General features: G+C 41.0%; 3 protein-coding genes across 5 annotated transcripts in view; 1 reads left to right on the top strand and 2 right to left on the bottom strand.

Annotated features, from left to right (window-relative positions):
* Positions 1-7,508: 7,508 nt before the first annotated feature.
* Positions 7,509-18,880, bottom strand: LOC141910119 (translocating chain-associated membrane protein 1-like). Of its 3 annotated transcripts, none has more exons than XM_074800835.1 (12): positions 18,662-18,880; positions 18,265-18,328; positions 18,071-18,189; positions 17,483-17,506; positions 14,540-14,656; positions 13,941-14,005; positions 13,695-13,850; positions 13,364-13,474; positions 12,774-12,845; positions 12,533-12,604; positions 11,666-11,854; positions 7,509-10,896 (listed from the first exon to the last, which is right to left on the bottom strand). In XM_074800835.1, the coding sequence occupies exons 1-11, from the start codon at positions 18,791-18,793 to the stop codon at positions 11,674-11,676; spliced, it is 1,113 nt and encodes a 370-aa protein (XP_074656936.1). In that variant the 5' UTR covers positions 18,794-18,880; the 3' UTR covers positions 7,509-10,896; positions 11,666-11,673. The 3 variants fall into 3 exon arrangements, with proteins under 3 accessions (XP_074656936.1, XP_074656934.1, XP_074656935.1); XM_074800833.1 differs by having other exon boundaries at positions 11,682-11,854; XM_074800834.1 differs by lacking the exon at positions 17,483-17,506 and having other exon boundaries at positions 11,682-11,854.
* Positions 18,881-19,397: 517 nt separating this feature from the next.
* Positions 19,398-26,458, top strand: part of LOC141909950 (MYND-type zinc finger-containing chromatin reader ZMYND8-like) — a 35,759-nt gene continuing 28,698 nt past the window's right edge. The window contains exon 1 of the mRNA XM_074800634.1: positions 19,398-19,538. The gene's annotated coding sequence lies outside the window, so the exon portion shown is untranslated. The remainder of the gene's footprint in view (positions 19,539-26,458) is intronic.
* On the bottom strand, positions 22,421-24,742 carry LOC141909951 (uncharacterized). The gene has a single exon (XM_074800635.1). It carries the CDS (start codon positions 24,740-24,742, stop codon positions 22,421-22,423), a length of 2,322 nt encoding a protein of 773 aa, XP_074656736.1.

Genomic DNA, 26,458 nt, shown 5'->3' with positions numbered 1-26,458 from the left:
GGGATTTTATCTCAAGACATTTTTGTGAAGCCATTTTACTTGAAAAGCCAATGCGCTTTTCCGTCGCCGGTCGCGAGTTTCCCCTGGTCCCGGAATCCTGAAATCTACATCGATACAAGATAAACGCAAACAGTCCTGTTAATCTCCATCCTTTTACAAGAGATGATTAGTATTGGAACTGCCACCTCTTTCATTTTGACAATCAGCCCACCGTGAAAATCTGTCTGTCACAGTAAAGCTCCCCGTGCGACGTTTTGGTCCGACATTTTATTAATAGTCAATTTACGTATCTGTGAATATTATGCACCAATTTGTTCAGTAAGGAATTTGTATTCAGAAATTTATCATGAAATTGCATCAATTTGTGTTTTCATCTATCAGCGATAGTTTACGCTGAAAATCGGCTTCCATGGCCCGTAACGTGGCGCCTCCTACATTGTTTAGTTATGCAAATGAACAGGCGATGACGTCATAGCAGCGTTTCCGAGCGTCGGCGGAGCAGTTTAGCATTATTATAAAAAATCATCAACTTTCATTTCCTTCTCCTTTATTTCTTCATTTCCCTTTCGTTTTTTGTCCCTGGGTGCTTGTGACAGCGGCCTAAAGGCTTTGCTTGGCCCACACTGAAAGCTACTGTTCTCTCTCTCTTTTTATAATTGTGCTTTGTTTAAAAAAATTGTAAATTTTATAGTTTGTTTTCTCTCAACCTGTGTACATAGCCTGTCATGCTTTCTGTGAAATAAATCTGAACTTGAACTTGAACGCGAGCGTTTGCTGAGTAAACTATTGCTGAATGAAAACAATAAGTTAAGCAAAAATCGTTGTTTATTTCTGTAGGCGATCAAACTCCTTACGAAAATTCCGAATTTGATCAATAGTTTATTAAAACGAAATTACGGATTAAAACGTCTCTCAGAAAACAGGTGTAACACACAGCAAATATCAACCTTGCTTTGTAAAGTAGTAAGAGCTAATGTGATTAAGTAAAATTTAGCTTATATATCCAACTACATAGTGCGGGGTCTAAATCATCGTTAATTCAGCAGCTGCAATTGCATACATCAAAAAAAAAAAATCATTGCATACATCAAAAAAAAAAAATCAATGCGTGCAGTCACTCTAAAAAATACCAGCATATGGAGGGAGCAATGTTTTTAATATTATATGCGCTATCGTCTCCTGTTCAAAATGATTTGATAATACAGAATTTTCATTGTTAAACTATTCAAATAAAGTTATCCGATCAACGGCTTCATTCGCGCGTTCGTTCGATCGGTGATATGAAAATTTAAGAGTGAATTGAAGAGGATGGAGAAGCGGACGTTTCGTTTTAGAATCAATCTTAGACGCTTAGAAATTATCATATCTTCTTTGACAGCGCCCTCAAACCCACTAGATCGCTTTTCATGTACCTCAATGTTTGTAATAGGTCTAGAAAGTTTTGCCTACCCTCCCTCCCCCCCCCCCCCAAAAAAAAAATATAGAAATTCAAAATCCACGGATCCGCTCCTGGAAATCTGCGGTTCAAAACTCGCATAATGCAATATGTACGGTACGTTTTACCTGCAACTTGTTGTAGGCAAATAGTGACGAACACGAGAAACAGAAATAGACGACGAGCTTCCATATCATTCAACCCTTCAATCTCTGAAAATCATTAACAAACCGAAAATAATACAGGAACTTTGTCCGAGAGGGGAAACTGCAGAATAGATGAGTTGTCGGTTCAGGACTCGCTGAATCCCATCCCACAGTTCAGGAACAAGTTTAACTGATCCCATCGCCAACCGTGGAACCAGGTCTGGGTTTTGGTGGGGCTGATGATCCCACAAAAAAGTTAATGACTTATCAAAATATCCTTAATCTAAGGAAGCATCTGGGTACGTGAAAAGAATTAGGAATTTTTCGATGAAAAAGTCTATTTTCCAAAATCTCCGATGAAAATCACTTTCGATAAATCATAGAATATGTTGTCAAATGGACATGCAATGGAGAAAACATTTCAACCTAATCATTAGGTTATAATCGATTATTGCATTATTTTAAAACAATTATATTGAAGTTTGTTTTCCTAATCATAAGTATATTAGGGATTCATTTAATCGAGTTTAACCGCGTTGAAATGTCACTTCGATTTCTAACCTATAGGATAAGAAATATTCGGTCCCACGCATTAGGATAGCAACGAAAATTGTGGAAACTTAGATTTACGATTCAATGATAGATTATGGAGGTTCATAACCTGCCTTCAGCAATTTACATGATTCCATCACCAAAATGTTGTTTGTAAAATCAAACAAGGTATAGAGCGTAATTGTGAATATATCTAGTTAAACAGAGGAGTGTTGCGAGCATTTTCATCTTTTGCTTGGACATTCAACCGTAAGTCCTAGCACCGGCGACAATCGCGTTTCTGTATATGTTTCTGTAAAAGTTGGGGCGGCAAAGAAAACCGAAATAGATGAAATAAAACTTACCGCGATAATCAGAGAAAGATTCAGAATAGACAAACTTTGGAGATCGACAAATCTGTTAATCTGCTTCGATTGAGTGCGAAGTAGATATTGAAAATATATCGGATGATTTTGTAGCTGTCAAGCTGTGAAAAGGTGTTAAGTATAAATATCGATTCTTGACAGATGAATATCGATTCCGCTAAGCAGGTGCAATGTATTAAGTGTTGATAGGGATTAACTTTAGATAGAAATTAATAAAATGAGCTCTTTTCATTGATATGTACACACGCGCCTATAGTTGAATGGGTGATTTCTAAATCATGTAAGCCACTGAGAAATATAAAACACCAACAGTAGGAATAAAAATAAAAAGAGTCTGAAATGTTTCCTTGAGCTAGTGTAGTTTATTCAACGTTTCGACTATATCCTAATAGTCATCTTCAGGAATACTGATGTTGTCCTCATTATAACCATTGATGAAACACTCTGAGTCCGTGTTGTAAAGATAATATAAGATCCCTGCACACTAAGAATAAAAAGAGTCTGAAATGTTTCCTTGAGCTAGTGTAGTTTATTCAACGTTTCCACTATATCCTAATAGTCATCTTCAGGAATACTGATGTTGTCCTCATTATAACCATTGATGAAACACTCTGAGTCCGTGTTGTAAAGATAATATAAAATCCCTGCACACTAAGAATAAAAAGAGTCTGAAATGTTTCCTTGAGCTAGTGTAGTTTATTCAACGTTTCCACTATATCCTAATAGTCATCTTCAGGAATACTGATGTTGTCCTCATTATAACCATTGATGAAACACTCTGAGTCCGTGTTGTAAAGATAATATAAAATCCCTGCACACTAAGAATAAAAAGAGTCTATAATGTTTCCTTGAGCTAGTCTAGTTTATTCAACGTTTCCACTATATCCTAATAGTCATCTTCAGGAATACTGTATTCCTTGAGCTAGTGTAGTTTATTCAACGTTTCGACTTTATCCTAATAGTCATCTTCAGGAATACTGATGTTGTCCTCATTATAACCATTGATGAAACACTCTGAGTTGGTGTTGTAAAGATAATATAAAATCCCTGCACACTAAGAATAAAAAGAGTCTGAAATGTTTCCTTGAGCTAGTGTAGTTTATTCAACGTTTCCACTATATCCTAATAGTCACCTTCAGGAATACTGATGTTGTCGTCATTATAACCATTGATGAAACACTCTGAGTTGGTGTTGTAAAGATAATATAAAATCCCTGCACACTAAGAATAAAAAGAGTCTGAAATGTTTCCTTGAGCTAGTGTAGTTTATTCAACGTTTCGACTATATCCTAATAGTCATCTTCAGGAATACTGATGTTGTCCTCATTATAACCATTGATGAAACACTCTGAGTCCGTGTTGTAAAGATAATATAAAATCCCTGCACACTAAGAATAAAAAGAGTCTGAAATGTTTCCTTGAGCTAGTGTAGTTTATTCAACGTTTCCACTATATCCTAATAGTCATCTTCAGGAATACTGTATTCCTTGATGTTTCGATTTTGATCGGTTTCATCTGTTTCTCCCAGTATCCGTATAGGACTGGTGTAATTCGACATCTCACTGCATATTTCCCCTGAAATCTAATTCAGTCACTTTATATAATAGCGAATTCATCTCTAAGAAATGATGAACATAGCTTTCACAAAACAAGATTTTATTAATATTTCTGTAGATTTCTGTAGCATTTTTGGTCAATTCACGAAAATGTGAGTCGACTATTTCATTTTGTCAATAAGTTGACACAATTGGATCGTATTAAATGTGGCATTTCAATTCATTTTCGTGAATGCAAATGAGAAAATTGATACGCATTAAATGTTATCATTTCTCATAACTTGCTAGATTCGAAGCGAAATGAATTCTACTCGGATACAGATCGGTCGATCGTATAACAGTTACATCATCCTCATGTCTCTGTTGAACAAGTCTGGTGTGCACCGTACCGCTTCACTGGTCATTCTGCTCATTCTCTTCCTGTTAGGAGCATTCGGAAATTCGGCAACTTTCCTGATAATGATAAGTCGCAGATTCCGCGGTTTATCTTACGCTAACTATCTCATCGTTTTATCTGCTAGTGATTTTTTTTACTGCACCAATTTAACGCTGATGCCCGTGTTACAGTTTGTTGTCATGAATGAAAACATCGGTCAAATATTCCTAGTGAATTCACTGATCGGTTGTCAAATCTATGAATTTGTAATGGCGCTTGCACCATCCACTAGTGCCTGGTTACTAGTAGCGATATCTCTAGAACGCGCGGCGGTTGTTCTCTTCCCGTTCACAGCTCGTTTGATATGCACACCCAGATTCGCCCGATGCGTCGTTGCAGTTATTCTTATTACGAATTTTTCCATAGCTGGTATTCCTTCAGCGGTACTACTGCAGTTTTCAGACCGATTTTCGGCATGCTACTTCAAATTATCAGACCAATCGATACTGTCCATGGTATTCATAGTCTACGGTTATTTCATGCCTTTGATTTTGATCTTTCTATCGAATTCTGTTATATTTATTCAGTTATTCAGGGGTTCAAAAATAGTTTCGTCCGATCAGAAAACTACAAAATCAAAACGTACGACGATAATGCTCGTAACAGTTTCACTTTCATTTCTAGTATTCACGCTTCCATCCACTGTGACTGTTTTCATACCGATCTCGACTGAACGCAGTGAATTTCTTTTAGACATTTTCGCGCAGTTTGAATTATGCAATTATGTCGTAAATTTCTATATATATCTTTTATTAGGGCGGGAAATTCGTGAATATTTCTGTACGAAAATGCGCTGTAGAAATGCTATGAAATAACCATTGATCTAACGTCACTTCGACCGATACTGTAGAAATATTTTTTTCTAAATACATTCAGGAATATGACTTGCTTGATATTATCAGAAATGTGTTACCGTAGAGTTAAGGTTATTCGTAAATTAACAATAGCTGAAAAAAGATTTTCTTGGGGTTTAGTTGATAGGCCTGGATGTCGACTTCGATAGAATGTTGACAAGTAAACCATCTTTCGAAGTGATGAACACATAATAGACGCGATGCAATAGTAAGCCTTGAAATAGTGAACCTGACGAGGGAAACGAGACGTCGAGCCGATCTGCGCATCTATAGATATTGGTTACGATATTGAACAATTCCGGGACAGCTTAATTTGTAAAGCGGGTCAAAAGTTTTATCGAGGAGAAACCGGTTTCAGTTGATCTAATTTCAATGTCTCAAATAATGTTAATTTATCATTAAACGTTACTTACTGTTGATAACTGATTAATTTGAACAGAAATATGAAAGATTTAATTTCGAATAATAGTTAACCCGCAGATTGACAGCGAGTGTTACGGCATTTTACATATCTTAGCGATTTCGCTAGTGTATTATCAATATATTGTGTTTAAGATTGGTTTTGTGTCCATGAATATAAGTGAACTTTTATTCGCTAAGCGCGTTGCTTAAATAAGCTGAAAATAGCTAAAATCCCCAAAGTCACATGAGCAAATATATATATTGAATAATGTCACCAACTCTTTTATTCATTTAGAAATAAACTACTGTATTGAGCGAAGTATCTTTTAAATAAAGTGGCCTCCACTAGATAAAGCAAATATGTGTTCAAAATATATAAGTAAGTATAGAATCTATTGACCAAAAAATAACCCGAGTCAAACAGATGATCATCGTACTACAAATACCTCGCTGGGCCAAAAAATTAGCCCCAACCTGAGGCACTAACCCTAAACCTAGATCGACCGTAACCCTAACCCTAGCAGGACTCGAACCTGCGACCTCCAGCATGCCAGCCGAGCACGCTAACCACTAGACCGCTAAGTTCTGATGGCTGCTCCGGTTTGTGAATATGGTTGTTCAGTGTGGTAACAGGCCAACACTAGGGTTTCTGCGTTTATTCACCAGGCCAACACTAGGGTTTCTGCGTTTATTCACTAGGCCAACACTAGGGTTTCTGCGTTTATTCACCAGGCCAACACTAGGGTTACTGCGTTTATTAAACAGGCCAACACTAGGGTTTCTGCGTTTATTCACCAGGCCAACACTAGGGTTACTGCGTTTATCAAACAGGCCAAAACTAGGGTTTCTGCGTTTATCAAACAGGCCAAAACTAGGGTTTCTGCGTTTATCAAACAGGCCAACACTAGGGTTTCTGCGTTTATTCACCAGGCCAACACTAGGGTTTCTGCGTTTATTCACTAGGCCAACACTAGGGTTTCTGCGTTTATTCACCAGGCCAACACTAGGGTTACTGCGTTTATTAAACAGGCCAACACTAGGGTTTCTGCGTTTATTAAACAGGCCAACACTAGGGTTTCTGCGTTTATTCACCAGGCCAACACTAGGGTTTCTGCGTTTATTCACTAGGCCAACACTAGGGTTTCTGCGTTTATTCACCAGGCCAACACTAGGGTTACTGCGTTTATTAAACAGGCCAACACTAGGGTTTCTGCGTTTATTCACCAGGCCAACACTAGGGTTACTGCGTTTATCAAACAGGCCAAAACTAGGGTTTCTGCGTTTATCAAACAGGCCAACACTAGGGTTTCTGCGTTTATTCACCAGGCCAACACAAGGGTTACTACGTTTATTCACCAGGCCAACACTAGGGTTACTGCGTTTATCAAACAGGCCAAAACTAGGGTAACAGTTGGCCCGCTGAACAAAACGTAGTTACCCTAGTGCAGGCAAGGTTTTTATCTTTATTTGTTAATAAAATCAAACATGAATTTTTGGATATATTAGGCTAGATAGACATCATTCAGGGCTGCATTTTCAAAGCGGCGATAAGTCCTATCCGGTGATAAATCACTATCCCGGTGATAAATATTTTCATCACTAGGATAGTGCGGTTTTCAAACCTGTGTTAAAATCGTGTCTCAGTCGCCCGGTCGACCGGTCAGCCCGTGTCACAAGTTGACCATTGAGTCATCCAGGGATGAGGAATGGATGGGGAGATGAAGCAGCAATAATCAGAGAAGAATATTCTTATAAATTGTAGGATTCGCTTTATTTCCTTGTATAAGGGATGACATCACAAATATGTTGGAGAGAATTACTTTCTAATGAAGTATGAATAATAAACATAGTACGACTATTTAGACTATTTATTGATGATACGACATTTTCAACAACAAAAAACCTGTGTCCAAATTTCGGGGTACATTTGTACATCCGGGTTAATCGAGCCTTAATATAGTCCGTTTCTAATCCCTTGCAAATAGTCTTATCGGGATATTTTCCCGAATTTTCGTAACCCGAAGTTTGTAATTATCCCCCGGGCCCGGTTTTCATAGACGCGTGTTATCTTCAACGCCCGGGATAACTCGAATGAGATAGCCCCGGGTTAAAGATAATACCGGTCCATAAAACCGAAACCTGATTATCTGTTTGTTGTTATGTACCGCAAACAACCTATGACATCACCTACGACACCATCTATTGGTGGCCGGACACACTATATGATTTACATGAAAGACCGTCGAAGTTTGCGAATACCCTACCGGTATATTTTGCGAGTCTCCGGCACTGGTCGACAAACTATGATTTCAATATCAATACCTCTATACATTATCATAATATGACATCTCGCATGCGAATATAAGATATCTTAACTTCTTATAATACAAAATATATATAATTCTCAATAATTCTATAAATATGATTTGCGGGTGCAATGAAGTGAATCGCAGGTGACTTGTGACTAAAAAGCTAAATCTAAAATTGGAAGCCAAATGAGTTTCTACTCAACGTAGTCGATACGAATAATGAAGTTTAGGGCTGTACAGTTGTGGCCGCAGCCCACCGCGTCGGACTGGGTCCAGTTGTGGCCGCAGCCCACCGTGTCGGACTGGGTCCAGTTGTGGCCGCAGCCCACCGTGTCAGACTGGGTCCAGTTGTGGTCGCAGCCACCGTGTCGGACTGGGTACAGTTGCAGCCGCAGCCCACCGTGTCGGACTGGGTACAGTTGAGGCCGCAGCCCACCGTGTCAGACTGGGTCCAGTTGCAGCCGCAGCCCACCGTGTCGGACTGGGTACAGTTGCAGCCGCAGCCCACCGTGTCGGACTGGGTACAGTTGTGGCCGCAGCCCACGGTGTCAGACTGGGTCCAGTTGTGGCTGCAACCCACCGTGTCGGACTGGGTCCAGTTGTGGCCGCAGCCCACCGTGTCAGACTGGGTCCAGTTGTGGCTGCAGCCCACCGTGTCGGACTGGGTCCAGTTGCAGCCGCAGCCCACCGTGTCGGACTGGGTACAGTTGTGGCCGCAGCCCACCGTGTCGGACTGGGTTGGGTCTACTACCTCCAACCGTAGAACTGGGTTCACACGTCATAAAACTATGTATTAACTTAAATGCATTATGGACATGTCTACATAATTATGATAATAACAATAATCTATGTTTATATCTATTGAATTCGAACTCTATAGAGAATGTAACAGAATAAAAAAGGATTTAAAAACGTCCAAATTTACGTTCAAAGCTGAATAATACCTTTACATAAGCCGAACCTATAAAAAGCATCTTGATTGCGCAATTCAGTTCACGTGGGAATCTTCTGAAGTAGTCATCATATACTTTGATTAGTAATTATACACTATAATTAGTGACGATCATTAATAATTAAAAAAAAAAAAACCGTTTACACAAAAACCAAATTGAAATATATTATATTATCCCCAATACCACGAAATATTCCAGACAACATCTTTAACAATACATCTATATACTGCCGAATACAGACTACGCTTAAAATATCGTAATGAGGTACCAGCGCTCACAGCCAGATGGCGTTGCTTTCAGGCTCAAGTTGAAACTTGGAACTCGATTTTTAAATCTTCTGAATCCAAATATTGACTACAATTTCATTGACACATAATCTCGAAGATATTGAAGTACGGAAGACCTAGTACCCTCTAGTGACACCTGGTGGATCCTCACTTGCCATGAGTGGAATCCACTGTTGTCTTACTGAGCACTAGCGACACCTGGTGGATCCACACTCGCCACAAGCGGAATCCTCTATTGCCGCGGTAGTTGATGTCCTACTGCACACTAGCGACACCTGGTGGATCCACACTCGCCACAGTAGCAGCGCTAGTACCTCATTAAATTCGATTGAATCTTTATCCATCATTGATCCAGATTTTGATATAAGTCAGACAAACGTTCACAATTTCTTGGATAAAAGTATAGAGATTTTTCCAACAGTGAGGGGTCGGGACGTTAGGGGCGACCAGTTACATGGACAAACTTTTATAAGATTGAAATGCGCCAAACTGGATTAAGACCTCGTTACAAACAATTTCCCCCAAAATAGATATTTCCCGATGAATATTATCAATAACCTGAAAATGCATTCGTTAAGACGTAATAATTAAGTCTTAACGAAAGCGTTTTATGTCAATCAAAAAGGAAAGAAATCTTATTACGTGCATGTCACTGAAGTCTTATCAACGTTTCATTTTTAGTACATATTTGGGGCTGAATTTTATTGTAACGAGGTCTCTCCACTGACAAGTGGTCAAAAGCTGAATGATGTTTTGACGACCATGAGATGTGTGACCTAATTCCATTGTTTTGAGACAAACGACCCATTTAATACTTTACATTATATTCAAGGTTCTAACACAAATTTGGGCTATACTCAGGCTTCACGACAAACATAGTTGAATTCTTAAGCAGGTATCGATCTGCTGACCTGACCCTGCACCCGTGAGACATTCAATACTATAATATATGATATCAACATTCTTCCAGACTGTGATTGTCCACACTTCATGAGTTCAGGAATTGAAAATGAACTACTAGATTAATCAAGTGGGGTAAGTCTTGTCTTTCACATTCCTCGGTACGCATTTTACAAATCCAATCAGTATTCCTTTCGATAAATACTGATTGTCCGTAACAGTTCGTAGCCCTAGCCCGAAATATTTTAAAACCACATTGAACTATGTTGACCTTTTACAAACAGAACTGAATAAATAACTGTATTCTTACTGAGTTGACAGTGATAATCTATTCGAATCGCGGCACGCCAAATTTTCGAAAACTGTCCTGGAATAATCTTGCGCAAGTGAACGTTCCTCCTATGACATCATCATTCCAAAAACAAACCGCATTACGGTTATCGAATTCGATGACATCACAAGGGGAATCCACGAAGCAGCCATCTTCACCCCATCTTCTTCTGGGAAGTTTGATACACATCTGACGGGATTTCTCGTGAGTATTAAAGTCGAGGAATTAGGTCACCAGTCGGTCCGATGGAAATTAGGTCACACAGCGCGTCTGCTGTTCTACTTTCTCTTTGAACGAGCCCTCAACCCGGAGTCGGACAGCGTATTCTGGTCGGCTTCCGGCAGCAAACTGATGTCGTCTTCTTTTGTCCCTGAAATCAAAAATGACCGAACATTAAAATTAAACGGTTGAACTATCAAAAATATCGATACTGAAATATCGTAAATAGCCAGCTGCAAGTTGGGTTCACGCAGAAGTATTTCTTATCATAGACAATCAATTGAAGTTCCGGGCCCAGTTTTATAAACTTGTATTACCTTAAACCCGCGGGCTAACTCAATTCATTATCAATTCAGTTACCCCCGGGTTAAAGGTAATACCAGTCTTTAAAACTGGTCCCAGAAGTTTCATCAACACAATCTGGTAAATGGTAATGAAAACCCAACTTTCTATTGCTGAATGAATAAATCTCTGATCACGAGACCTCCTCCGACCTTCATCACCGCAGATAATAAATACCGGTAATATATTCATTTACTCCAAAACAAACAAAACTAAACTAAATTGATATAAACAAACATTATACCTCGTTTCTAATTACTCTGAGTCCGGATTCCGCATCTGGCGAAAAATATCTCACAAAAAAGTAAATCCTTTTGCATCAGGAGATTTCGACGGAAAATTACTTTCTCGAAAAAGTCCGCACTCCGAGTAATTAGAACTAGGGTTACAGGGACACCACGCCCACTCGTCAACCTAATCATGTACGTCTGTCAACCTACTCCTGTACGTCTGTCAACCTACTACCGTCAACCTAATGACAGTGATACCCATCAACCGCTCGACCGACACACACAAACCCAAAACGATAAAAACCACTCCGGAATTGTTTTTTTGCGATGAACGTATTTTTTACTCACACTACATCTTACTCACTCTTATTCTTCTTGTCTTTGTTGGATTTTTTACTCGGAGTCGTGATGATTTTTGATTTGGAGCTGGTCGTCGCGGCGGCGGCCGTACGTTCGCGGAGACGCTTCAGGTGGAACGTGATGTAACGCCACATCATAAACGCTTGAATCAGGCAACACGCGACCAAACAGTTAATCCTAAAACATGGATACATTCCTACCATAAGCCAACACTTAGTTCACCGGAGACAACAACTACAGAAAGGGAAAACACCCTGAACATGTGATTTGGATATTTTCGGAGCCACCCGTATTTCTGAGACTGAGAGGGAGACGCCCACTTTTCACCCATCTACAAATCCTGTGAGGTCTCGATGTGATTACACAAAATTCCCTGAGAGTGACTCTATTCTGAGAGCGACTCTATTCTGAGAGCAACTCTATTCTGAGAGTGACTCTATTCTGAGAGTGACTCTATTCTGAGAGTGACTCTATTCTGAGAGTGACTCTATTCCCTGAGAGCGACTCTATTCTGAGAGCAACTCTATTCTGAGAGTGACTCTATTCCCTGAGAGCGACTCTATTCTGAGAGCAACTCTATTCTGAGAGCGACTCTATTCTGAGAGTGACTCTATTCTGAGAGCGACTCTATTCTGAGAGTGAAATTGGATTGGGGGCAGCCTGGAAGAAGGGCAGTTGGATATGAAAAAATCTTTACAAGCAGGGTCAACGGCCTCAGCTAGCCTGCACTCTGGATCAACGGCCTCCGCTCTGGGTCAACGGCCTCTGCTAGCCTGCACTCTGTTGGTTACTAACAGTGATTCTCTGTTTAAATTTCTTGCTTAAGATCGGATGTTAACCACTCTGACCACATACCTGATAAAGGCCGTATTAAAGTTCCCGTCTTTGAATATGATACCAGTTTGCGACGTTTTTGGAAGTCCAAACCTGAAACAAATATCCGTAATCATAAAACACTTTTCTTAAGATAAGTTAGAAAACAAGGAAAACCAATCACTGTTGAATTCCTGAGCCGAGATACATACGGATTTTGGAAAGACGCGCCATCTTATGGCGTGAGCCGGTACTAAGAGTTTATCGCCGGTTGAATACTTACCAGAACGTCAGCACGGCGAGAGTGATGGACACCAGTCGAACGAGAACAAACAGTACATTCCACACCATGAATCTGTAATTATAATACACATGATGTCATGGAGACGGGCATATTCGCACTGGAAAGTTCTAAAGGGTTACTGATAGATTGATGATGTCATACGGGGATCTACGGAGGCAGACATCTTTTCTGTAATGTTCTAAATGGGTACTGATAGATTGATGATGTCATGCGGGGATTTAAGGAGGCAGACATCTTTTCCATAAAGTTTTAGAATGACGATGATGCAGTAGGTGGATTTATGGAGGCAGACATCTTGTCTGTTGTCTGTTTAAGTGTTTATATAGGGGACGAGAAGTGTAGGAAATTCTATGATGCCATTAGGGGATTTATGGTAAACAGACATCATTTCTAGAAGTCCTTACACAAAAAATCACTAGAAGGAAATTCGATGATGTCATAGGAGGATTCATGCAGGCAGACATCTTTTCTAGATAGTTCTAGCAGTTTAATGATGTCACATGATGATTTATGAAGTATGGAGTTGAATGAATCTACGATAGGAAGTGAAGGTTGATGATTGAACTCACCCGGTATTTGCTATTTCAGTTTTATCGGCGAAGTACAGCAGACGCGCGGCGTGGAATATAAACTCAACAGCGTAATGTAGAACTAATATACAAATGGCTAAACGATTGAAGCTGAAAAACAAAATGTATCCATAGACTAGTTAGTCATTGTAGAGAGTAGTGACACTTCCTCTGTTTGACGTATAACAGGAATACCGCTTTAGTGCGTCTACACCGCGGTGCGATGTATCGTTAATTACTTGTATTTAACATTAAAGGAGTTTCAAGCACTTTTAAAAACATTTCCAAGGAGTAATTGATGAACCGATGAGTCGTACAGACGTTGACTTACTTCAGTAGATACGCAGCCGTTATGAATATCAGATAGAGAGTTGTGTACTGTATACGCGGTGGCATCTCGTCGCGTTTAATCTTCATGAAGTAAAGCTCCGGGAATCCGTGAAGCCAGTACGACATCTGTATGATGAAGAAGAACTTCACCATGAACCTGAAAAAATCCCGAGAGCGAAAACGGGTTGAGTTGAGTAACAAACGACGCGCTATTTCTGGCGCAGACGGCGTAATTAGGTCAACTTACGGTAACTTTCCGTGCATTTCTGGATAACCGTGCCACAAATCTGAGATACTGCTGATGTAGTCCTCCTTAAAAATTGATAATTAGACACTGGTCAGTTGTAAATATCTGTAACTGTCTACACCGCGGTGCGGTGTATAAATCAGTGATGGATTTTGAATGAGATCAACAGTTCCACGGTTGTACATAGCTAAAAACTTAATGCGCTCAATTAGAATTTTCCAGGGTTTCCAGCGATGAAGCCGGGATAAAAAGAAGTACTACCAATGACTGTTTCAGCAATTTTAGACCAAAAAGGAAGGAATTTTTTTACTAGGAAAGAAGTCCTTTCCTGTAAAATGAGGAAGGACCCAAAAGGAAGCATTTTCGCAATGCCTTCACTGAGAAAACTTAATTAGCCAGCATATACTAGTCATCTAGACTGGTCCCATATTCCAGGGCAAGTCCATTGTAGACACTTGTAGAGCCTATTTCACGATACTCAGGGCCTTGAATTCAATTCAAAACGTTTAAGGACCTTCAGACTGCTATGCAATGCTTCGATCCCATGACAGGAGAATAACAAAATTAAAAATCTCGCGATATCTCGTTATCAATCTTACCGACATGATGATAGACGTGCCCCAGATAACGGACGTCAGATAAAACACCATCAGCTGCCCGGACTCGTTGAATTTACTGTGCTTGATTTTCGACAGGTGCATTCGTCGGTTCAATTTCTGAAAAGGAGAAAATTACGGAAAAGACTTTTAAAATCTTCAGCCAATTCGGACTAGTAGAGGGTCTCAAAGACTTAAAAGGTAATTTTCAAGCGAAATCTTAGGAGTGGAAATGTGTTCAGCGGGTTTCGAAATTCTTCATTCGCACCATAACGGGATAGACTAGGTCGCGATTACAAATCATATGGAAAATTATTTGTTTCTGTTTTTGTTTGTTGATAAACGGCGGACCATGCCTAGCACACCATGCAATCATAATAATTCGATAATGCTCTCGTGTAATATTCTATTATAGCATATTATATTTAGAATATAAGATGAAGGCAAACGTTACATAATTGGAAAATATCGTAGCATCAGCATAAATAGTTTATTTCATAAAGATAATGCACTGTTTTCAATCATATCACGTTACGTTTCTGATTGAAGGCGTTTGACGACAGCCTACGACGTTTTACCAAGGTATAACCCTTTCAGAGCTTCTACACCTTAGTGCGACGGACTTTAAACTAGTACACCCCATCTCGGTGTAATTAGTAATAATCTCTAACGAAAGATGGCAGCACCAGTCAACCATAATGATATATTAGTAACTAACAATACCACATGCGATGTGGTTTATTAACCAGCGATGGATTTAGCTAGTACATCGCACGCTGATGCGTTGATGTTATTCAATAACATAACTTAACATTAGTAATTAGTTTTCGTCTTTATTGAAAGATGGCAGCACCTATCAAAATGGTAAAATGTTGGCCAAACATGCTGAAATATGTATTAGTAACTAACTATACACTGCACCGCGGTGTAGATGCTTCAAAGCAAATGCCCATTATTCAAAACACGAGGTGGAATTTCATTAAACAATTTATCTCGTGCACTTAGGGTATCGATTAGTCAATACTGAAAGGGATAAAATACCAGCAAACGAAAAATGTCTGAAAGCCATAAAAACTGAGCTAATCTCACGGATTCATTCGTAGGTAAGACCTACGACCCGATGTCACATTCTAATGATAGTTCGAAGCAGCACGTCAGACACGCGGTACCCCGGGCAGCACGTCAGACACGCGGTACCCCGAGCAGCACGTCAGACACGCGGCACCCCGAGCAGCACGTCAGACACGCGGCACCCCGAGCAGCACGTCAGACACGCGGCACCCCGAGCAGCACGTCAGACACGCGGCACCCCGAGCAGCACGTCAGACACGCGGTACCCCGAGCAGCACGTGTCACTATAGTCAATAAATAATCAGTTAAAATGTGAATAGAGGCAGGTGTTTAAACATGTGTCACCACACACACACACCGGTACAACGCTATGTATACCAGATGTGTCCAATATAACTATCATTTCATAATTCAAGCTTTCGAAAACTGTATAAGCTTCAAAAGCAGCAGAAGTCTCAGACACGTCCGGTCAAGCCGGTTACAACCATAAAATCAAGCTGCAGGGTGGCAACTTTTATTTCACTTCCTTTTTCCCTGACACGCAGGTTGTTGTTTTCCTTGACTTGATCTGCTAAGATTCCAATCAATATAACACGGTCAAATATGTAAGACATAGATGAAAACAGTTTGATTTCACGAATGATTTAGCGATCTCAACAAATTTCAATGACTATGCCCTGATTTCCGGATAAGTGGCGACACCCTTACGAGCTATGATTATCAGGTTTCTCGTAAACAGATCACAGTTTCAATAATTCCCTGATACATCGACCACTGACCACAGATTCCCAGATTGAATTAGGCTAAGATATCCTCTCAGTGAGGGATGTTGCTTTAACATCGAGCGGTTCCTCGTGACATTCGTCACCAGCAAGAACAACAAGACACCAAAAATTCAAATTCCCTGATAAAATTATAAGATATCCTCAATGAGGGCTGTTTCTTATCAAGAGGTTCCTCTTGTCACTCATCACACAAGCTCTATGTAGCAGAGACATGCAGTTTAAATGGATGCGTAAATAGCTCTATGATTAATCGTTATTATAAACCATTGAAATATTCATTCACAATTGTCGTTAGAATTCTGATGCTAGCAGCAGCGACTATGTGTTAGAACAAGCGGCACCGGGATCGGGCCCTAAAATGGCCGCCCGCGTACATCCCCTTATGACATCATCACACCCAGGTGGCCAAACATTTAGGCCCTAGTTGAATAGTTAAAGTTACCGATGTCATAATAGGTCCGTAAAGGCGGCCATCTTTACTGAAAAGCGACTAGTCTCTTTGTTTATTGTTACACGGTCAGGGTCCCTACAGATCGGTCGTTCCAGGATTCAAGGAAGTGTCTCCACTTTCATATCCCAATTACTGCAGACTCCTCCTAAAATGGTTCATCTCTGTAAACCACTAAATTCAGTGGAGTCTGTTTGTATTAGGCCTATGACTACAAACAAGGCCTTAAACCTAAAAAGTTTCTTATTACCAATTTCTCAAAAGTGCGAGGACTTTCCCAGAAATTCTGGCATTTTCCCAAATTCAAGGATATTCAAGGAAGGACTTTTAAAAGCATTTTTGATTTAGGAGTTTCAATACTTTTTGCTCGAATTCAAAATTCATTTTCGGTTTAGGAGTTTTCAAAGGAGTTGAAAGGAGTGGTAGGGACCCTGACAGTGAAAAATAGCTGGAACCCAGTTGGACCAACACATCTTGTTGGACAACAAGCAACCGGCGCTCGTTCGTAGCTTGGTACGGCTTTCATAACCGTTAAGACATGCGCGGCAGAGAAAAAATCGATTTAGTTCTTTACAGGCATATTTCAAAATAGGGCAGACGGACAGGTGGTAATCAGGGGATGGACGGGAATCAATCTCTTACCCCTTCCTTTTTACCGACAATTTTCTGTAAATAATAATAACATAAAAGAGAGATGTTTTTCGATGAAAATATCGGATGCGAGAACCGAGAAAAATTGTCCCGAAAAAACACAAAGTTACGAGAATTACATTCGGGGCGGCAGTGCGCGGTAGTGCATGAAGAAAAACATAAAAAAAACTAAAATTAGATTTGAAAAAATTGTGGTTGAGTTTGACTTTTTGACGGTTAAAATCACTTTATTATTAGATATTACTCAGGGCTGGGTTTCATTGATATGGAAGAAAAATAATTCCAGGGAACATTTTGAAATTTGTCAGTTATAACCATGGTTTCTCATTGTTACTATGGTGGTTGTCAACCAGATTGGGGATTTATCCCTAGGGATAACTTTGATACTCAGTCTATGAAACCGGGCCCAGGAGTTTGGTAAAATCATCTTCAGGGGAATACCGACAATATTCATAGTCAAAACTTTCAGACTCTTTTTATTCTCAGCGTGCAAGGATTTAGAGTGTTTCATCAATGGTTACTAGTGAATATAATATACTTCCGAATCGGCCCGACAGAGGGCAGCACGTGTATACTTACGTCCAACACGTATTCCTGTAGAACGGCGTGTACAACAATGCACAACATGAAATAGAACACCGTAGTGAAAATATCCTTCCAGCCATACGAGTACATATTAGACATCACAGATGCGCCATCTATCCAACAAAAATCGTATCGTTAATAAAATAACCGGCAGAAATCGAAACTTCGAAGTCTGATCATATAGTTACCTTCCATTGTTGTATTCTGTTGATGTTGCATAGCGACGAACACAGACGCGTAAGGAGCAGTCGCCTAAAATTACAATCGTGAGATTAAGAATCGGGGAGGGTTTAAATCCGGCCGATTTCAGGGTCCTGCCTCCTTCAAGGATCTGTTGACGGTTGATGAAAATTTGAAGATGGGGATATCTCCGAATTCTGGGCTTCAAAATCGCGCAGCAAATTTATTTCAATTTCGTCAAAAACTCAGTTCCACAGTTGTGAGTTAAGACTTGACCCTGAGTTAACCCTCATTGAAAATGAACTCAGAGTTAACTCTAACTCACAACTGTGGAACTGGGTCCAGATCTGAAACCGGCTGCTTTTTTTTATTCTGAAAATGAACATGATGAAATTGAACACTCACTTGAAACATCAAACCGATAACAAACACCATCATGACACACGAAACGGCATCGGCGTGATTCTGTATAATGAATTCATGGCTCATAAACGACGGATTTTTCGTGCTTTTTCCTTGTCTTCTTAAACCGGGCATCGTGACGACAGTAGACAGAAAGTAGAGAACTGATCGCTGCTGTTAACCGCTGCAAAAAGGAACCAACCACAAAAACAGCTGTTTCGCTTTCACTTCGACAAACTGTTCGAAACCGGTCGACGAAACGGCGATCGAGATTTTTTTGATTTAAAATGGTTAAAACTCAATTCAAAATAAAAAAGAACTTTTTCTTAAATAATTTATATCATAGATATCTATATTGTTTTGATTTAGATATATTCTATGATACATTGAATAAAATATATGTCTTTCGTTTCGGATGTCTTCGGTTTTAGCGACTTTGAACTCATAGCAAAACTTAAACACGAAATGTCGATTTTATATTTTCTAATCAAAATTCAAAGTAGATACGTCAAAACTGACTATCGAATAGAATCAAAAGAATTTATAATTAAAACCTATGATTATGATGCAATTTTTAAGGATTGAATATAATTCATGATAAATGATAATAATCTTTTTCGTCGTTTCGGATAACGAAGTTTGCAGCGGATATCCGGTACCGGATATGCGTGGTACGCGTGCGCGTTCATCGCGGCGGGTGTCGACCGTACCCGATGTTTGTACCCGAGACGACCCAAGATGGCCGCGCCCATGAAAACAATGAATTCGTGGTGATCACGGATTACTGCGAGTTAAACCGCCGATTCGACGTTCCCATTACTCCGAACCCAAATCGAAGTCTTACCGAATAAAGAAGAAAAGACGAGGAAGAGTTTTCTAGGTCAGTTCATTCGAAAATAGGTCGCAAAGATGAACAATTCGATTACGCAATTCAAATTAATTTTTATTCCAATAACTTTAACTTTCGCCTGTTTTCCCGCATGCATTTTATCAGAATGAAGATCTCTAGGTGTTTCATCAAATTTCGGAGAATTTCCGAATTTTATCCATGTTTTGTGGAAGTTCTTCGACTTCCCCCTCCCCCCTCCCTAGTCTATTTAGTACTAATGTCTATTTCAACCTGACTTGAGAGCATTCCTGGTGGCCTAGCTCAGTCAGTTTTGGTGGTACATATCTGATAAAAGGCTTATTAGGACCAGAAAGTAGAGACAATCGACCTAAATCATCATTTTTTAATCCATTTGAAACTGTATTGAAGGATATCCAAAAAGTCTTCACTGAAACGGATGGTGCGACAAGGTGGCTGCAGATGGCGCCACAAGACGGCACCGACTCTACTGCAGAGAAGTCTAGTTATCCGGATGAGATCCTACCACACTTACCCGTTGACCCTTCCAATCCTATCCCTGCCTCCTCGCTATGCGGGTTTTGTTGCCGCAAACCCAGGCATCGTCGCCCTTCACCGGTCTATTAAACCACCCACAATTTCTAAGGCGGAAATGTTGCCGCTTATCCACCAGTTTATACATCTAGCCAATCAGACGCGTTGTTTTTCAGCTGCAGATTCGATCTGTTTCTGATTGGTTAGATATACAGACTGGTGGCCGTTCAGTGGCATCCTGTCCGCCTTAGAAATCCTGGGAAGTGTAATAAGTTTAGTGAAGGGTTTGTGTTGGTGTCGGGTCATCCTTATTACCGAGATGACGTATTTTACCGAGACGAACCGAGATGAAATGAAATATATCATATTTATTTATTCCTTATCGATTTTAACACTTGAAATCATGTTATATCAGTAATAAATACCTTCTAGAGTCACATTTTACATATTTTTTTTATTTAGAAAAATTTTGACTTCAAATACGTAAGCTCGGTTAGCAATAAAATTTCATTGAATTTGATTGATCGACGATCTCATCTCGGTAAAGTTAAGTTATTTTTCTACAAAAATATCCGACAAAATATGTAAAATATGACTCCAGCAGGCATTTATTACTGATATGATATGATATCAATTGTTAAAATCGATAAGGAATAAATAAATATGTTATATTTCATTTTATCTCGGTTGATCTCGGTAAAATACGTCATCTCGGTAATAAGGATGACCGTTGGTGTTAGCCTGCGGTTGGAGGCAATCAAACCCTGGCAAGCGAGGACGGCCCTCCTGCGATTCAAAAAGCAGCCATTTTGGTACTTCTTCCGCTCCGTCCATGAACCGTCTGATTTTTCGAGGCTAAAGATCTTGACATAAGTTCATCGAAAATTATCTCGATTTTGGTCGGGTTATCCTGATACGCACGCCATCTTGTGGGATTTTAGATGACTGAAACCTCGGCTTACTTGGATCCAGGATCCGAATCCTAAAAGTCCATAAATAAAAAAAAAAACGTGATTTTGGATGATGGTTTTTTATTTTATTTACAAAATAATACTAAACATTAGTCTAAAATCATCGACATATTTACAGTCATTTCATAATCGGAATGTATTCGAGTGAAGGCCTCTATAGGCAGTGCTGCCATCTGTGCTAATACTCTTGAACTATTACAGTAATACAATATGATTCCCTTTAAGGCACTTCGCATTTTGTGGTTATTCAAAATACGCGTTATATTCAATTGATTTTGAATTAACGTTTGTAGCAAAAACTACTCTGATTCTGCATAGATTTAAAAAAATGAAATTCCGGTTAGAAAATTGCATAGCCAATTTATAGTAGTTAAAACCGTTTCAGTGAGCATCGACTAATTATAATTAATACCTGAAAGTGTTAGAGATAGTTTCAAAATGTTTGAAAACCCTGTATAGCGTATAATGGGCTTACCGTGTGTTTTCACCGCAGCGCGATGTATCGACCTAAGTTTCATTTTATTCGATAGGTGCTGCCATCTCTCATTAGAGATAAAAACTAATTACATATTTATGTAATTAGATCATAGTGTATTGATGATATTAGTAATAAGATCAATACACCGCGATGCAGTGTACTAGCAAAGTCTATCTTCAATACACCGCATTAAGGTGTAGAATCACTGAAAGGGTAAGGATTGTGTTGAAAAACAGACATAGCGCTAAAGTGTGTCTACACCGCAGTGCAATGTATTGCATAAGATACCTTACTAATGATTGAGGTGCTGCCATCTCTTATTAGAAATAAGAACTAATTACTAATATCATCCAATACACCGTGATGCAGTGTACTAGCAAATTCCAACACGGATTGATACACCGCACGGAAAGGGTTAAACGGAAACATTGTAGATTCCCTCTGAATCGACGTATGATGATAATGAAATAATAGTTAAACGTATGATACATTCGTAACTTCTTAAAAACAACACGTACAATAATTTTAACGATTACTAAAATCGTTATTGAGAAATACAACAGAAAAAATTGTCGCTAAAATACAATTCGTTATTCGATCGTCGCGTGACCAAAAGGCGTTTAATGTCATTGTTTGAAGCCCGTTGAAAATAAACTATGTATATATATATATATGAATAAAAAGACACTGGAACCAACAACAACATAACGACAGTGCGCGAATATAAACTATTAACGAGAAATTAAATTGAAAATGATGCATAGATCGCAAAGTGATCACTGAAAATAGCCAAATTTAACAAATTCAACGATTAATCATCGGCTTTTTAGTTTTTGATTGTTCTTTGTACATTTTTACACAAATGCCAGCTGCTTGTAGCGCGCTGCTATCCAGTTCCCATGTGGAACCACGGAACTGGATCCACAGTCAAACTAATGATCGACTATCATTGGACTAGGGGGCACCGCGATACCCGTCGTATTTTCTACTTTAATCTCGGCGGTAGTCGTCGATCCGGGGCTATTCGTCGCTGAACCGTTAACGCTGAGCGGTGGCGCCACCGCGAACGCCGTCATCGGCGCTGTCGAACTCGCCATGATTAAACTATTCAGTACGGAGGTGTTAGCGTTGCTCGTGTTTGTGTTATTATTACTGAGGTCGATCTGAGCGAGGAGCGGGTTCTTCTTGTCTGCGTCGACGATCGATAGTTTCACCTTGCGATACGCCGCCTCTGTCACCTGTATATCTGCAAGGATCCGACGTGATTCGTCGCTCAATTCCTCGTAATTCCGTTTCTTGAATATATAACTGCGTTTATTTGTACGGTGTATCGTACCGAAACCGAGTTCCGCGACTTTGTGCAAATACGCGACGGCCGCCTCCGTTTTATAGCGGTTCTCCGTGCCCGGGGTTCGGGTCGGCGGCATCAGGTGGCGCCCGGCGACTAGCGACGCGCTGATCTCGAGGTACCCGGATGTCAGTAGGCTGCGTATGTTCTTGGCGCCGTACGGGAGCAGGTTGCCGAAGTCGTACTGGTAACAGCCGTTCTCCTCGCGCCCGACGACGCGACCCGGTTTCAGGCTATTGTTGTGTTTGGTCGTCGTCGTGGATACGGTCGTCAACGGCGAATGCGTCGAGCTCTGCGAGTCGGTCGTCGTCGGCGATCGTTGCCGTGGGGTACGTTCGCGCGACGCGTTCAACAGTTCGTAGTTGACGTTCAAATTCAACGGTTCCAATTGTTGATGGTCTTTTTTCTGTTGTTGTTGCTGGGCTGCGGCATACGTCAACATGTGAAAACTGTCGGCGTAGTTTTTGAAGAGCGATCGTTGAACGTTGAGCGGCGCTTCGAGCGCGGCTTTAGTCGCCGTGAACGCCGTATGAGCGGGCGGCGGATGAACAGCGTAGCCTATATGTGGCGCCACTTGTTGATTGTACGCGATCGGTTTAGTCATTGTCGGCATTAAGATGCCGCCGGCCGCGGTCGTCAACCACTGACCGGTTTTCATGTCGAAACTGACGTTCATCGCGGGGTGGTGTTCGTCGACGTTCAATCGGTGTTCGTTTACGTTCAACTGGTGTTCGTCGGCGCCTGCCGTCGCCGGTTCGAACCCCATCAATATGAACTTCTGCTCGATGAGAAAGTTCATGAGATCGCGCGCCTGGCGAACCGAGTCGGCGCCGACGATACCGGTGCGCCACTGGTTGTCGACGACGCTCAAACTGGCGTCCAAGTTCTCGGCGTTTTCGTGGCGCGATTGCGCCTCTTTGACGGCGCCGTTCAGCGTGTGTACGGCCAACGCCAGGCGGCAAAACTGACCGCACGCGTTCGCGAGCACGTATCGTTTGTTCTCGTCGCCGGCGGACATTTTCTTCAACGCGATTAACTCGTCGAGGTAGTCGTAGGCGATGTCGCGCGCCTCAGCGCTCAAACGGAACAGCAGACGGCGCCTGTGCGCGTCGGCGACGATCTTGTAAACGAGGTGCAGCGGCGGCGTGTATTTCGGCGCCGGCGCGACGTCGTCCATGAAGCAGTCGCGTTCGATCGGATGCACGAGCAGCAGACGCGCGGCGACCGGGTCGAGGTCGTCTCCGGTGACGAGTTCGACGGCGCGTTTCGGATGCACGAAACCGACGACGCCCAACGCGGGTGTTTCTGCGCCGCGGTACGCCGCGTTGAGCTGACGTTCATCGGCGCGTCGTTCGCTTTTTGACGCGGCGTCTTCGTAAAGCGTCGTCAGGTCCTCCGCCAACAGGATCATCGAGTTGCCGTTGGCGTCGAGTCGTCGCGCCAGATCGCGCGGCGTAAACTCAGCCTCGTCGAGTAGGACGTGTTGCGAACTCTGCGGCGTCGATACATCGCGCGTGAGTGCGTCCTCGAACGCGCGCAGCGATCGCGCGAAGTATCGTATCGTGGTCGACTTGAGTTCGCCGCGTCGCGCGAGCAGACCGCACCACAGCACCGCCGGTTCGTGCCACGTATCGGTAACCTCGAGCGACGCCTTGGCGCCGATGAGACCGGCGACGATCGTCAGCAGCGGGAAGCAGACGTACTCCTCGGCGACGCCGATCGCGTTCGCGTGGGTTTGAACGTAGTGTAGAGTTTCGGCATGGAGCATCGTGCGCCACGGAGGTCGGATCATCTGAGTCCGCTTCAGGCGGTCGTTTATTTGGCAGATGGTCGGCTGCTGCTGGTGCTGCTGCTGCTGCTGCATCGTTAATCCTCCCGCCGATGATGTATCATCTCGTTGAGACATTGTTTTCTGCTGCTGCTGTTAGGCTGTATAGAAAAATAGTGAAATCAATAATAAGATATTAATAATAAATTAAACGATTAATGATAAAACGATATTTAACGAACAATAAAGAAAATAATAATAAAACAAAGATAATAATGGATATTAAAATGATGATTATTATGAAATAATATTAAATAATATTAGATAATACAATATCTTAATAGATAAAATAATGATTGTTATGAAATAATATTAGATCATAAAATGATAATAGATATAAAAATAATGAATGATGATAAAATGATAATATATATTGAAATAATGATACTTATGAAATAATGTAATAGAATATTGATAATAGATGATAAAATAATAAATATCGAAATTAAAAAGAATTTATCAGGAGACATGATTCACCAAATGTCCGATATGTCGCAGGCTAAAAGTCCGATTGAAAATCGATTATCACTTGCTGATAAAGGAACAAGTGGTCAATAGCAATAAATCCGAATTCCCTGAGGTTTTTCCCTGGTGATGCTAATAATTGTCAAATACCTTGTCCTAATTTTTCCATGTGATTAAACGATAGCGAACGTTACGATTCGTTCATTTTTTCGTCAAATCACGTACCGACGGTCAACAACATAATATATCCAAATTCCAGGTCTTTGCGCGAAATAAATTCAAATTCCTTAAACTTTCACAGAGTTGATCTCAATTTCGCTGATATCCTGAGTTTTCTCCGTGTCAGTCGTCGCGATGCGTAACTCGAGCCTACTTGAAAAAAATTGCCTTATTTCTTTGACCGTAGAAAAAAGAATACTGGTAAGTCCGGAAAAGTCCGTGGATCGTAACCCTGTTTTACGTATAACTAGTAGTTAACGGAAAAAAAGTAACCCGGCGTCAGTTGTATTTATTAAAGCGATTTTTTCGAAATGGGAAGAGCAGGAGCGAGCGTCATTGTCGCGTGATGGTCGCGCCTCAGGGCTATCGTTCATCACCTATCTGATAAATACTATCTATCGACTTGTAGCGAGCGCCAGTGAGCGCTGGTGACTGAAGTTTTGTCAGCAGTTATTTTCGGTGTTAGTACACGTCAGCGTTTAAACTCTCATCTCTCTCCCTCTCCTCTCCCTCTCCCTCTCTCTCTCTCTCTCTCTCTCTCCCTCTCTCCCCCTCTCTCCCCCTCTCTCCCCCTCTCTCCCCCTCTCTCCCTCTCTCTCTCTCTCTCTCTCTCTCTCTCTCTCCCTCTCTCTCCCTCTCTCTCCCTCTCTCTCCCTCTCTCTCCCTCTCTCTCCCCCTCTCTCCCTCTCCCTCTCCCTCTCTCTCTCTCTCTCTCCCTCTCTCTCTCCCTCTCTCTCTCCCTCTCTCTCCCCCTCTCTCTCTCTCCCTCTCCCTCTCTCTATTTCTCCCCCTCTCTCTCCCCTCTCTATTTTAAAATCATCATATATCATTTCAACTTACAATAAATTGTCTCTTTAAGTCTGGTTAAGTATATAAGTAAGAGTAATAGTAAGAGGTCCATGGTGCGTCGTATGAATATTTTTTCTTTTTCATTTTTAAGTTTCGAATTTCATTGGATTATTGGGTTTTTTAATAGCTGGAAATTGTTTTAAAAATCGATTTAAAAAAAAACTTTTAAAACTTCGTCATCATATGAAAGGTGCCTGGAGGCCCGATCGACGCTGCTGGAACCGACAGCTGATAGCGTTCACACCCAATTGATGTTACTAT

This window comes from Tubulanus polymorphus, chromosome 8, assembly GCF_964204645.1.
Source record: "Tubulanus polymorphus chromosome 8, tnTubPoly1.2, whole genome shotgun sequence".
Lineage (NCBI taxonomy): Eukaryota > Metazoa > Nemertea > Palaeonemertea > Tubulaniformes > Tubulanidae > Tubulanus > Tubulanus polymorphus.
Note: the sequence above shows the minus strand (reverse complement) of the source record. Positions and strands in the feature narration are given on the sequence as shown.